The sequence below is a fragment of the Chlorocebus sabaeus genome, chromosome 9 (assembly GCF_047675955.1).
Source record: "Chlorocebus sabaeus isolate Y175 chromosome 9, mChlSab1.0.hap1, whole genome shotgun sequence".
NCBI classification, from domain to species: domain Eukaryota; kingdom Metazoa; phylum Chordata; class Mammalia; order Primates; family Cercopithecidae; genus Chlorocebus; species Chlorocebus sabaeus.
In genome coordinates this window covers 51,826,682-51,840,003 of record NC_132912.1, presented here as the reverse complement: position 1 = coordinate 51,840,003, position 13,322 = coordinate 51,826,682, and the positions used below count along the sequence as shown (strand labels likewise).

The following is a 13,322-nucleotide window of genomic DNA, read 5'->3' as shown; positions in this document are numbered from 1 at the left end:
TATTGGAAGCGATAACCATGCTTACTCATAAGGAGTTGAAATGTAGCTTACCTGCTTCTTTTCCTCCAATAAAAATGTGTTTATCTTTCATTCTGATTAATGAAGCTTTTGCATACTCTGATTTAAATCTTGGTAGCATATATCTAGTTGAGTACCCACAGTGCACCAGGCTCTATTCCAGGGCTCAGGAAATGGAAGTCAGTAAGACACATGGTTCAAGCCCTCCCTGAGACAGATGGTAGTACAGAATGGTATGTGGTATGATATGCTGTAGTACAAGTTGCTGGTAGAGTGAAAAAGAAAGCTTCTACCCCAGCACCATCAAACCAACTTGAGAAACAGTGGTTACAGGAAAGATTAGTACTTCCTTTCGATATGATCCATTGTTGATGTCAAGGAATTGTTATTAATTAACATCCTTGAATCTTAGGCTGACACTTAACTGACTGTCATTGTAAGGACACTGTTTGAAGTACTTCACATGTATAAAAATTTCCACTTAAACCATACACGCGTTGTGAGATTGGCTCTTAGACTTTGAAAAGTTCATTTTTGTTTACTTCTTTTACAGAATTGATATATAAGGAAGTTATGGACTTGGAGGAGAGAACCAAGAATGGAGTTATACGGGGGCAGCCCTCTCCTTTAGGTTGGTTACAATATAAGCTTGGTTAAGATTACAGTTTACTTCTTGTGTTGTAATCTTCAGTGGCCTGAAACCTGCAGTTCTTCCCATACTTACAAAATCAACATTATTCCAGCCTTAATAAATATAAGGAAATACAGTTTGGTGAAATTTGAAAGCACTGACACACTTTTCTATTAATACATTATACTAATATATCAGTAACTGTTCATAAGATGCACATCTTTTTCTATGATATTGACACTCTGTTGAAGAACAGAAATTTAAAAACTTTGTTGGCATTGTTGCTGGGTCTTTAAAGAAGAAACTTCTCAAAATTCAATATACATACCTTTCTGTGATCTTGACAGTCTTTACTTTGGATAAATAAAAGCTTCACTGCAAAATTTAGTACATGTAGTACCAAGTTGCTGTCTTTCAAAATGATATTACTGATTTGTTGAACGAAGGCAATAACATTAAAACCATCACTAGAAGGTATTCTTTCTCTAAGAAGATAACTGGGTTTGTAGGAGTTAAAACTTTTCTTATCATAAGCTGATCTTATATTTAATGTTAGTATAAGTAAAAGTATAAAGAATAGAGGGGAAAAGTTAAATGGCAGGTAACGTGTACATTAAGTACATACCACATGACAGACACTAGTGGTTTATATACTTTATTTCATTCAGCCCCTAAGACCCTAAGGTATAGGATTATTGCACACGTTATGGATGAGGAAACTGAAGTTCAGAAATTTGAAATAACGTAAGATTCCAAATCTATTATGCAGATGAACCTAGTACAATAACTTCAGAGTGTGTGGTTTTTTCAGCCTCCCATTTTGTTTCTGGCGGGCAACAGAGACTTCTCTGGCTACAGAGGTTAGGACAGTTGTATGAAGGAGGTGAAATTTGAGCTGAGCCTTGAAGAGTGAGTAGTATTTCAAAAGATAGGTCTTGATTTTGAAGTAAAACTGTGCCATTTTAATTCCTCAGAAACTTCTACTTTTGAGGAAAAAAATAGATGTATCTAGCATGTTGTATATGGGTAAGGTTTTTTAAAACTACAGTGACATTGTCTACTATAAACATAACTGTTTAAGCCATTTTTTGTGGATTGCTTTGACATTTTTGGTTATATATTTTAGAGTTGTATATTTTAAATCTTTGATCAAGAATGAAGTCTTCCAGATTATAATGTAGATTCTGTTGAAAATATGAATGGGTTTTGACAGCTTTTACCTATTTTGGAAATGGACTTTTCTCTACAATTTACTTCTAACAAATTTAAAGCTCTATTATAAATGCTTCGTGTAATTAATTAGCTTTGTATTGCTACATAGTAGTAGTATAACAGAATTGTTCATGATAGAGGCTCAGGTGGGATTTGGAAAGTTCATTATGTGGTACAGTTTTATACTGTAGCATACTATCCAATTGAGTGGCACAGCTGGAGTGCCAGATGTTTGAGTAAATGTAATAATCTCATGAGTTAGAGCAGTTGTATTTGTTCTTAATTTGTAAGTGAATAATTTGAATCTTAGTCCAACACTTGCTTATGAGCACGAAATAAGTCAGTGGAAAAGATAGAAATTGAGGTTTCTAGACATCTTCTGGATCCTCAGTTATAGCTGCAAAGATGAGTATTAGCAAATTAAGCTGTTATGAAAATATTCCACTCTTGATTATGTACTGAAACAAAAGGAGTAGTGCTTGGTAAATCAAAATATCAGATAACCATAGTACCATTTCCACTTGATTTTTAAAATGAATTTTATTCTTTTTCCCCTTTGAGTGCCTTCTTATATTTATTTTGGTTTGGCTAATAGTAAAGTAAGTTTGCCTGCCTTGAGTGTGTAGAGACTCACTTGAGAGAGGAATGACCCACCTGAGACTAATGATTTTCCGTATTATTACCATTCAGATATTTGAGAATTTACTGTATTGCTTTAAAGAGAAAACAAGTGTGTGTTTTTTTTTCCTTAGGTACTTGATTTTTAGATTAAAAAGTTAATGCATTTAAAAGTTAATTTTTATCAGATTAAAACATTTGGATAAAATAATAGACCCTGAACTAGAGGCATATATAAAAATTGTATATGTTGGATCCCTTTTATGGTTTGAATGTTTCAGTACAAGTCTTAGAAACTAGCCATTGTGTACTATGTATGTTACACAGATATATCATACTGTTCAGTCAGAAAAGGCTCATTCCAAGTATTGACTGAACTAAAAAGAATATACTATCTCAGTTTCACTCTGACTGGGAAGCTAATGGACCTTTCTTGGGTCTAGGAGATTATCACCTATTTTACCTCTCATCTCTCAGGCCTGAAATACTCATCCTGCTTTTCTCTTCTGTTTCAACTCCCATCACCTGCTTTGTCTCTTGTGGTTCCATTCCTTTCTGTCTCCCAGTCCCCTCCCTAAAGATTTTCCTATTCCCACTACACTGCCTGTTTTCTTTTTGCATTTGAAGAAAAGCTCGCAGAGGACCTTTCATATTGAAGTGTTTTATTGCTTATCTGGACGGAATGGAGGGATGATCTCAAATACAGATGCTGGGTTCAGGAGCAGTGGTTTTCAGCCCATTTGGTTTCAGCATCGTTGGGTGCCTGAACCTCACCCTCAGAAATTCTGCTCAGTGTTCCGTTTGAAGACCATTGATTTTATTTCATAAATGTATTCTTGAGAACTTTTAAGTAACTTGCGTTTTTCAGATTTGGAATGACCCTTATTTAGTGTTCATGTGGTTTAAAAGTACTTAGCCTAGTGCATGAGTTACCTTTTTTCTCTATCCCCCAGCGTAAGTCATTCCTGTCCCCTTCCTAAACCAATCCCCTTGAGAGGATTTCTGTCTCGAGCTCAGGTATTCGTGTTACTTTTTAAAATTCAGGAAGTCCTTGTTAGGTAATACTTTCGGCAAAAGAAACTGTTTGCTTCTACTTTATCTGTTTAATAAATCCATATTTCTACTTATCAAGTATTAGCGTAGAAATAAGAAGACCCAAGTTTACTTAACTAGGCCATTTGAGTGACACTGGCATGTCCCATAACCTTGTATAAACTGGGGCAGTTGAATTAAGGTTTCTTCCTGTTAAAATTATTTTATTCCTTGGCGCTTGCTTTAAAACAAGATGTGCCAGAAGTACATCTTGTTTCAAATTTGAATCATTTGAATTTTTCCTTTTTAGTGCAAAGCTATAAAGACTTTTTTGTAGGGAAGTAGCTTTTAACTTTTGTAGTTATATAGTCCTTTAAGATCTTCTGTCCAAAAAAAGGCATTACAGACAGTTTTGCATGTATTATCAGCAGTATTCACACATACCCTGAAGCCCATTTGTGGATCTTGCTGCAGGACCGTTTCTAAATGTGGCTCAGATGTAAATTCTTGTCTTAAACTGAAAAACACATTCATTGAAAGGATAGGACTCCACGATTCTAGACATTTTCAGAATTCTCACCTCATAGCTGTCAATGAAGAGTGTTTTTTAGTGTGTTGGATATCATTTGCGATTATTTTTAGTGAGCCTTCTAAACCCAAGAGAAAAAGTTACCACTAGAGGCAGGCAGAGCAGTGCAAGTAGCTCGATCTGCAGCTGTCTGCAACTGATTTGCTGTTTTGTTTCTCATAGCACAGGTGCAGCAGTGATCAATGGCTCTCAGCATCCATCGTCATCGTCGTCTGTCAATGATGTGTCTTCAATGTCAACAGATCCGACTTTGGCCTCGGATACAGACAGCAGTCTAGAAGCATCAGCTGGGCCTCTGGGCTGCTGTAGATGACTACTTGGGCCGTGGGGGTGGTGGGAGGGACAGGGAGTCGGTTAGTCATTGATAGAACTACTTTGAAAACAATTCAGTGGTCTTATTTTTGAGTGATTTTTCAAAAAATGTAGAATTCATTTTGTAGTAAAGTAGTTTATTTTTTTTAATTTCAAGTGATGTAATTTAAAACCTAAGTTGTGTTTCAAAACAGCAACAAAACTGTATTGTATTTTTTGCTGTAATTAACTGTATAATGTAAACCTAATTATTTTATCATGTTTTAAATTTTTTGCATATTTGCTTTATCTTATGCTGCTGATTTTTTTAACTGAATTTGTAAGATTTTGTTTATCAAAGCAACTATTATGTGGTGACTTGCCTATATCATGAATTATTTAAGATTTTTATAGTTTTTTTTATTAGAATTTATTTCAGATGTTTTGTTCATGATACTATCCTTCAGGGTTATGTGCTTATCAATGAAATAACCCCAGAGGAGTGAGGGAAAATAACTTGTAGCCAGTTATATTCAGGAATAACTACTGTAAATGATGAACGTGTTAGGAGACCTCCAATATTTGCTACTTGCCAATCCTAATTTAGTTACAAGAATTGGTAGGCAATCCTACTTAATTTTAGCAAAAGCCCCGTCATCTAAGTGGCAGAATAACTCAGAGCATGTCTTTGAAGATGCTGGGTGTCTACCACCACCTTATGTCCCCACCCTACCCAACAGAAATAAGTAAAAAGAACATGGTGTATTCTGCAAATTTGTGGCATGCTCAAAGTTTATGATCACATAAAGTCAAGAGGATACTTCATGAATAATACATTTCAATGCAAATAAACAGATGGTTCACTTCTACTAGCTATGAGCCTGTTTTTGTATACACTGAGTTAATCTACTCAGGCTGTAGGTCCCAGCAATGTTCTAGAGTCTAGTCTTTCCCTTTCCTGCAGCTTCGGGCCCTTGGACCTTTCCAGTTTCCTATTACTTGGAGTGTCTGTCAGTTGAACACCAGTTGTTCTGGTGTTTCTGGCCATTTGATTCTACTTGTAGCATAATCATATTTATACTAGCTATTGGGAGGTTCCAAAGCCTACCTAGATTTGTGTAGGTGATGTATCAAATGAGCAATATACCGTTCATCTGAAAATAGTAGCACACAGCCATATATAGGATGTCATTTTCTAAGGACTGTTTCTTCACATTGAGCAGAGCAGGCATAAATGGTGGTTATTTAGTCTGAGTCTTTTATTTTTTTATACCTGATTTTCAGCATAACATGCAATGTGGATGTCGAGTAGTGTAAGAATGGTGCTGCTCCTGACAAGTGTATGTTAACTGTTTACATTTTCTATCTGCAGAATTATTTCTCTATAACTGAACTTTTCCCAAGTAAAATGTCTTTGAAGTCTCATTATTTCTGAAATACGGTGTCTGTAATAGACCCAGGCACCTTTTAAATGATCTCTGGAACAAGAGGGATTTCATGTCATGAACTAGGAAATGCATACTCACATAAGCAGCAAGGTTCTAGGCAGAAAGCCCCTTGGAATTCATGACCAACAGGAAGAACAGGTGTGGCTTAACATGCAGTGTCTGAAAATTTGCTTGGCATTTTATTCATATATTTAGTGCAAAATTCCTTTTGAATGAGATATTTTACATCATTGTTAATGTGCAATATTTAAGATTAAAATACATTAGCCTTTTTATATACTTTGAAATAGCAGGTTTGTTTTTGATGGCTTAGAGTCATGATTTCCAGCTTCCCAGCCTTTTTATCAGTCCCTTTTCTAATACAACAAGGTGCATTAATTTGATTAGACAAATTAGAGTTTTAAGACTATAACACCTCTTGAATTGTAGACAGGAAATACTGGATTCACAATTTCAGCAGAAATTTGAGAATGTGTTTATATTAATTTGACAATTAGCTGTATTTTCTGTAACGTAGATTATGTCACTTGCACTTTCACAGCAGACATGCTTTCAGAAGGTTCTCATATTTTATGCTTGATTGCTGATAAGCCATCTCTATTGATACAGATTTTGGTTAAGTAAGGAAAGCCAGGTGTCTGACTGTATCATTTGTTGTAAACGCCAGCTGCCACTTGCCAGCCATCACGTTGAGTTCAATTCAAAGAAAACAAACTCGTATTACTTAGTGTAAACTAAAATATTTAACAAATTATATCCTAAAAACAAGGTCTCTTTGTTAAATGTTGTGTGCCCTAGGTTTTAAATTACTACATCTAAATACAATTTTGCTCTTAAATTTGTTAAGCTAAATAGGTATTGGTTCTTTTTATTTTGGAATCCTTTAAGCATCTTAAACATTTCTTTTCCCAAGAGAAGTTACAAATAACATTTCTGTCAGGTAGTACTTGTGTGAAACCACCTTTCTTATTCTATAATTTTGAGTTTTCAATTTTATATACTTAATATACTCACTGTCTTACTATGAGAAAGTTATTTTGACCAAGATTTTTATTATCTTCACAGATTAAGAAAGAGATGCTAATTCTTTACCTGTGTCTTCCTGGTTACTATTCTCTTCCCTCTAATATATACTGGCCATTTGTAAAACCATTGTATTGTTGGGATCACTTAGTTATACTATACGCAAATAGAGCATCTCAGCTCTGTCATACTGCTTGCTGAACAGTTTTCAGTGTGTCATGCACCTTTGGCTGCTGGTTGTTCCTGACGTGCACTCTTCCAAGTTGGTAAAGGCACAGTGTGTTCATACCAGGTGTTCCTAAGAGAAACACCAGCCTGTTAAATGAGAAGCCTACACACAACCCCCTTAACAATCCAGAGAAGCTTGACTGTGTGCAAAGAAGCACTCTTTCCTGCCAGCCTTGTCATTGTTCTGTTCTATGCTAATCCTGCTGTGCTGTCTGAAAGATGGAGGGAAGAGGACATCAGTGTCTGATAGTGAAATCAGCAGCAGGAAAGTGAAGCTCTTTCCTTGGTTACAGATAAGATGGTTTACACTATTGGCCAGTATCTGCTACACATATGAAGACTTAACTATTCAGTGTTTGCCTAGGCACTAGCCTGCACAACATTTTGAGGTTAAAACATAGTGTATTTTCAAAAATATTATTGTAGTTTGTGAGTGTTGTTCATTAGTTACACATTAGCTATAGAGTGGATGCATGAAGCCCCATGACACCAGTAAACTCTTCTTACCAGTAGGTAAACCAAACACCACCATTCTGTCATTAGCAGCCCTTTTAAATGTTGCCTCTCCATATCCTGTTGCATTTTTTGTGTGCATTGTGTTTCTACTGATCTCTCTTAGGTTTTTCCGGAATCAAAGGAAACTAATTTTTCCTTAATAGCAAGAAAGATGAAGAGGTAAAGGGCATTGAAGCAGAAATGTATAGTTTGGGGTACAATTAGAAAACTCATAAGGAAAACAGAAATCCTAATTAATTTCGAACTGACTGCTCTTCGTTAAGTGCTCTTAAGGAGAGTCTAGTAAGAGTAACACTTTCTGGCCATTTCTAGTTTAGATTCTCTTCGTTACTGAAACTTTTGAGAAATATTACCTGTGGATTAATTTTGCACAATGTTCTATTCTCATAATGACTTACAAATTAAACTAGGCTTTTATTGAACTACCTCACACTAATTTTCTATGCTTTCCCAAGTAAGCTGTTGCCCTGTTAGATCTTTACTGAGTGAATTATAAATGTGTGTTAAATACTTTTTAGCCAATGTTGAAACAATATCAATAAGTATGTAAAGTATATACCTTACATCAGTAAGAGACACATGTAAAATCTTTCACTGTATATCTTGGAAAATTGTGTTAGATGTGCTCGTTGACATTATTACTGTTTTGTAAGTAGAAACCTGCTCGTGATATCAGTCCATTCTTTACATTTTACAAAAGGAGTAAATCTTAGTAAAATTTTACGAAGAAATAAATTACTTTTGTAGGCCCAATATTTGGTATATTTTTGAGAAGCTGTTAATCTTTTAGCTGAATAATGAAGTTAGACTGAATTACGTGTCTCCCTGGACTGTGACGTCTACTTTCTCATTACAGTTTATCCTGGCCAGCAGGGTGTCACACCTGGAAACCTGAGTATGATAACTGACATTTGCTTTTCTTCCTCTGCGATGTCATTCGTCCTCCATTCCTCTCCTTCCCTGTGTTCCGTTCCCTCTCCTTTCCTCTAGACAGAACAAAATGGGGCACTTTTTAGGGAATGCTGAGATCATTATTGTGATTTTTCATCATTCATGCCCTAGTCATTAAACATGCACCACTGGAATGTAAACAACGTTATCTAGTATGTCAATTGGTTACAATATTTTAAATAAAAAAAATGGTATGAAAATTATGAAATTAAGAGTTTTTTCATTGAAAACAAAATCTGTGGTAAAGTTTTTCTTGGCAATTTTAGGATTGCCTGTGGATTGAGAGAAAAGGGGTCTTGCTAAGGCCGGTTTCTTAGATTTGGATTTTATACAGATTGTAAAGAGCCTAAACTTTCACCCTGGTTATCTGGTTGATCTGGTCTTGGATTTCTTGTGTTTGAAATTTCTGGATAAACTTTATCTAACAAAGGAACTTTGCTTCAATGCCCTTAACCTAGTTCTTGGTAGACATATGAGAGAATAGCCATCATGACCACTTGGCAAAAATAAGTACTTAAAATTGGGGTCCGTTTCAAAACAAGAGATTTTAGCTTTGAATGTTTCCAACTTTTGCCATGCTTATTTGCTCTTTGCCTACATTGGGTGTGCTGCTGTGTGGGAATACAGGGTCCCTGCTGCATACCTTCCCAGCCGCTGTGATGACGCCACTCCATCTTGCACAGTTCCTGCTCCAAATGACCCTTGTACCGTGCTGTCTCTGCCCTCACCTGAACTCACACTGCCCTTCTCTGAGGAGCGGGGAGGAAGGGGCTGGTCTTTTAGCTGCCCGCTGCTGCTGAATCAGCTGCGTGGCTGCTGAGCTGTTTCATCACCGTCAGAGAGAGGCCTCCCAGGAGAAACCGGGTAGCAGAAGCAAGTATCAGAATGTTGAGAATAAACTTTCTACTTTTTTTCATTTTCACCAGTTGTAAAGTGGAATAATTCATCCTTGTTAATTGAGGTACTTTTTTTTTTCTTTTTTATTATTGTTCCCACAAAGGTCTATTGATCTAAGTGAAGATTGATTTGTGGTGATTTTGTGGTTTAAGAAAATTTTTTTTAGCTGTTACAGGTTGTATACCAGTATTTCTTTGGACTTCATTTGAAACCAAAAGATACTTCAAATATGCTGTGTAAATTTTAGGTTTCTAACATGTACTTAATTTCATCTATTAATGGAAGCATATAGGTGATATAGATGTGTGCCGGAAGCTGGGAGTAGGAAATAGAAAATGGATGACAGAGTCTTGAAATGGTGTATATGGAAGACCAAGGACCTGGCTACAGGGATTGATTAGAGGAAATGAGGAGTTTCACAAAGAAACTGTGTTTTGAGCCTTGGCATAAAGAAGGTTTGGAGAAGGGTATTCCAGGCTGAAGGAAAGGCAAGCAGATTTAAGTGAGTGCATAGGCAAGCAGTGAGGAACAGCCTGGCATGGGTGCGGGTACAGGGAGAAGGGAGAGAAGACTGACACGTTGGAATCTGGAATTGAAACAAGCTGAGGATCAGACCTGAAAATATCAGGAATTGCCTTTATTTTGTAGGTGATAGGAACCCATGGTAGTTTGTGAGGAGGAAAAGCAGTATTATGACCTGACGCTTGTTTTAGGATGGTCACTGCCAAGAGAAGCAAGTGCAGTTAGGCTGGAGGTGTGGAGATTGGTGACTGATGCTGAAGATACCCAGTTGAGAGAAGGGAAGAAAGGGACTCATTTAGATGTATTGCCATGGCATAGGTGAAGTCGCCAAGCTTAGCGTTTGAAGCTGGAGGAAGACTGTGAGCCCAGTGATTGGGTGGCACACAAGAGATGGTGCAAGGAAAATACATGCAGTGTGTTTTGCAATTTGTACATCTCGGTTTGAAGTGTCCATGACAGAATGCATGTCAGGTATGGCATCAACTCCAACTTACCGCTCCAGGAGTGGGAGGAAGGGAATGATTGGTTTGCTCCCTCACCTGCCTGTAGATCTCTGCTATCGTAGGTTCTTTCCTTGTGAGATCTGTGTCATTTGCTCACATGGCCCTTGCACTATTTTTGTTAGTATCATTTTGTGGACAGAGAAAGATAGTGGAAAGATTCCTGTTGGATATACCACATGTAAAACTTTAGAGTTACCTAGAGAAGTGCAAGTGGGGCCTAGTTCAAGTGAGTGGAGAAGCAGGTAGTGAAAAGGACTTGAAAACTTGGCTGGAAATGTAAAGAAATCATGACAGTGTCTTGAGAGTCAAGTGAGGGGTAGACTGAGGGATCAGAAGAGTTCAAAGGGAGAAACCAAAGGCATTTATTTTATTTTATTTATTTTGATATGGAGTCTTGCTCTGTTGCCCAGGCTGGAGTACAGTGGCACAATCTCTGCTCACTGCAAGCTCCACCTCCAAGGTTCACACCATTCTCCTGCCTCAGCCTCCCGAGTAGCGGGGACTACAGGTGCCCGCCACCACGCCTGGCTAATTTTTTTGTTTTTTTAGTAGAGACGGGGTTTCACTGTATTAGTCAGGCTGGTCTCGATTTCCTGACCTCGTGATCTGTCCACCTCGGCCTCCCAAAGTTCTGGGATTACAGGAGTGAGCCACCATGCCCGGCCAGGCACATGTGTTTTTATGAGACAAGGTCCTGGAAAGGTTGGGGTCTACTGGGTCCTGCGGGTCCAGGTAAGCTTAGTCAAGATGGAGAATTTAGATCACCTTGGACAAGTGTCAATCTGGCTGAGCCATGCCTCTTACTGTTACTTGACAGCATCCTGTGTTCTCATCTTCTCTTGATGCCTCACACTGGGATCCCCTGGATGGAAGAGCCTGTCCTACTGGAGATAATGCCTGGCAAGTAGGTGTTCCATAAATGGTGGGCTGAGTAAGCTAATGACTAGAACTTATCCTTTACACCATTTCTGTCCTCTGAAAATGCAACATTCATGGCCCTCAAAGTGTGACATAAGGACACTGCATGCAGCGCTGTGATTATAGTGATGTGAGCATGGGTTCCGGTGCCAAATACCCACATAGCATCATGACCTCACTGGCTGCCTCACTCCCTGCAAGTGCCTCCACTCGGGCTGTGCTCTGTCATCTGTCCTGTGGGAAGCCTAATGTCACCTGGCAGTGTTGCTGGGAGGATTTGGCGTGTGCATGCAGGGCAGGGGCTGGCCAGCACTCGGTGGGTGCTGGCTACCGCCATCATCCTGCCTGGCATCAGGGTCAGCTCCGCACCCTGACGTTCAGGTTCGTCAAGTCAAACATCTGTCCCTCATGTCTGTTTGAATGTGTCTCTAGGCAAACATACCCAGAAGAGTTTGATGTGAACTAAATGCTGTGTTTACTTCGATTTGATGTGTCACAAGGAAGAGAGATTCTAGAACCTGAAGCCCACCCCCCACCCGCCTCCAGTGTGCAGCTGAACCAATGAACTCACGTGCTGACCCCGAGGCTCCCCATCCGCATGGCCACGGCCACCACTAGACCTGGGCCTAGAGAAGTGAGCCCAGACTACTACTCAGTCCCCTGGGAACTGGGCCCAGACCCTGCCCCTTGTCTCCTTTTACCACAGTGGACAGACATTTATCAAAAGCTCACTGAAAGAAGGGAAAGAGGAAATAATTATAGAAAAACAGAAATTCTCTACCAGGAATTTTGGGTCAGCTGCTGCTGGTTTCCTAACCTGGTGAACTTTTTAACCAGCTGTGGGGTGAGTGCAGGGGCTTGGGATTTACGAAACCATCGGGTTAAGACCCAGTGCCCAGATAGCATAGAGATTTAGCTGTCTTGGAGTGGGGTCATCAAGCCAGCTTGTCACACGTGGCGGGGGCAGGATCTGCATCTGGGCAGGCGGGCTCCGGAGCCTTTGCTTGGAAACTGCTGTGTTCTGCTTGAGCAGCTTTATGGGAATAAAAACGTCCCCTGCACAAAAGCTTCTGGGGTATGCTATGTAAGGTAAGCATGTTTGGCATTTTTCAGGACTTCTCAAAGACCGCTGTGCATTCCTATGAACCTGCCTGCAACTCTCTCCCTGTCGTTGGGATCATGCTCAGCAGTGTACAGACATGCTCAGGAGTTCCCATCTTTCAAAAGCTCTCTCCCCTTCCACTATCAAAATGGAAGTCAATTCATGTGAGTTAATGTAAAGCTCTCAAATCCTTTCCTATCTCCCTTAGAAGAAAAACCTCTCACCATGGGCGATAGGCCCTCAGAGTATCTGGTCCCTGCTGGGCTTTTCATGACCCTGTCCTACCCTACCCCACTTCTTCACAGACTACAACACGTTGTGAGACCCCCGTGCTCAAGTGTTGCAGGGCTTGCTTTGGGAGACAGAAATAGTAGCAATGTGGCTGGTAGAAAAGGACAGCAATCCTGGCACAGGTGGGGGTTCTTGGTGGAGGCAGGAGTAAAGAGAGGCAGCAGCAGTGTGTGGCAATGTCACGGCTGCTTAGCTGGGAACTCAAGACACTCGTGAGATAATTACTTAGGATACTGGGAGGGCTCTGCAGGGGCCTGGGGTTCTGCATCCAAAGGAGAGGGAGAGAGTATGTGAAACGTTGTTACTGACTCCATTTTTACCCACAGACCAGGGAAACATGGATATATGGGTTCCATTCTGAAATTCCTTCAGGAATAAGCTGCATTCCTGGTCCATCACTCAAAAGCCAGTTGACAAGGAATCTTCCTTTTCTCTCTATTTCTGTTTCTCACACACACATACCCTTAAAATTGTATTTTAACTTTAAAGAACATGTACATTCATTTGTTATTCTTTTAACATAAGCCAACTC

General features: G+C 39.2%; 1 protein-coding gene across 15 annotated transcripts in view; it reads left to right on the top strand.

The window, feature by feature from the left end:
• Positions 1–5,263, top strand: part of MAPK8 (mitogen-activated protein kinase 8) — a 130,443-nt gene extending 125,180 nt beyond the window's left edge. For 8 of the 15 annotated variants that reach the window (XM_007962626.3, XM_038008923.2, XM_038008921.2 and 5 more), the window contains 2 exons: positions 572–649; positions 4,268–5,263. In XM_007962626.3, coding sequence (XP_007960817.1) covers positions 572–649; positions 4,268–4,413 — 224 coding nt within the window. In that variant the 3' untranslated portion in view covers positions 4,414–5,263. Of the gene's footprint in view, positions 1–571; positions 650–4,262 lie in introns of all 15 variants that reach the window. The other 7 variants (XM_007962628.3, XM_038008928.2, XM_038008926.2 and 4 more) reach the window with 1 other exon arrangement.
• Positions 5,264–13,322: the final 8,059 nt, after the last annotated feature.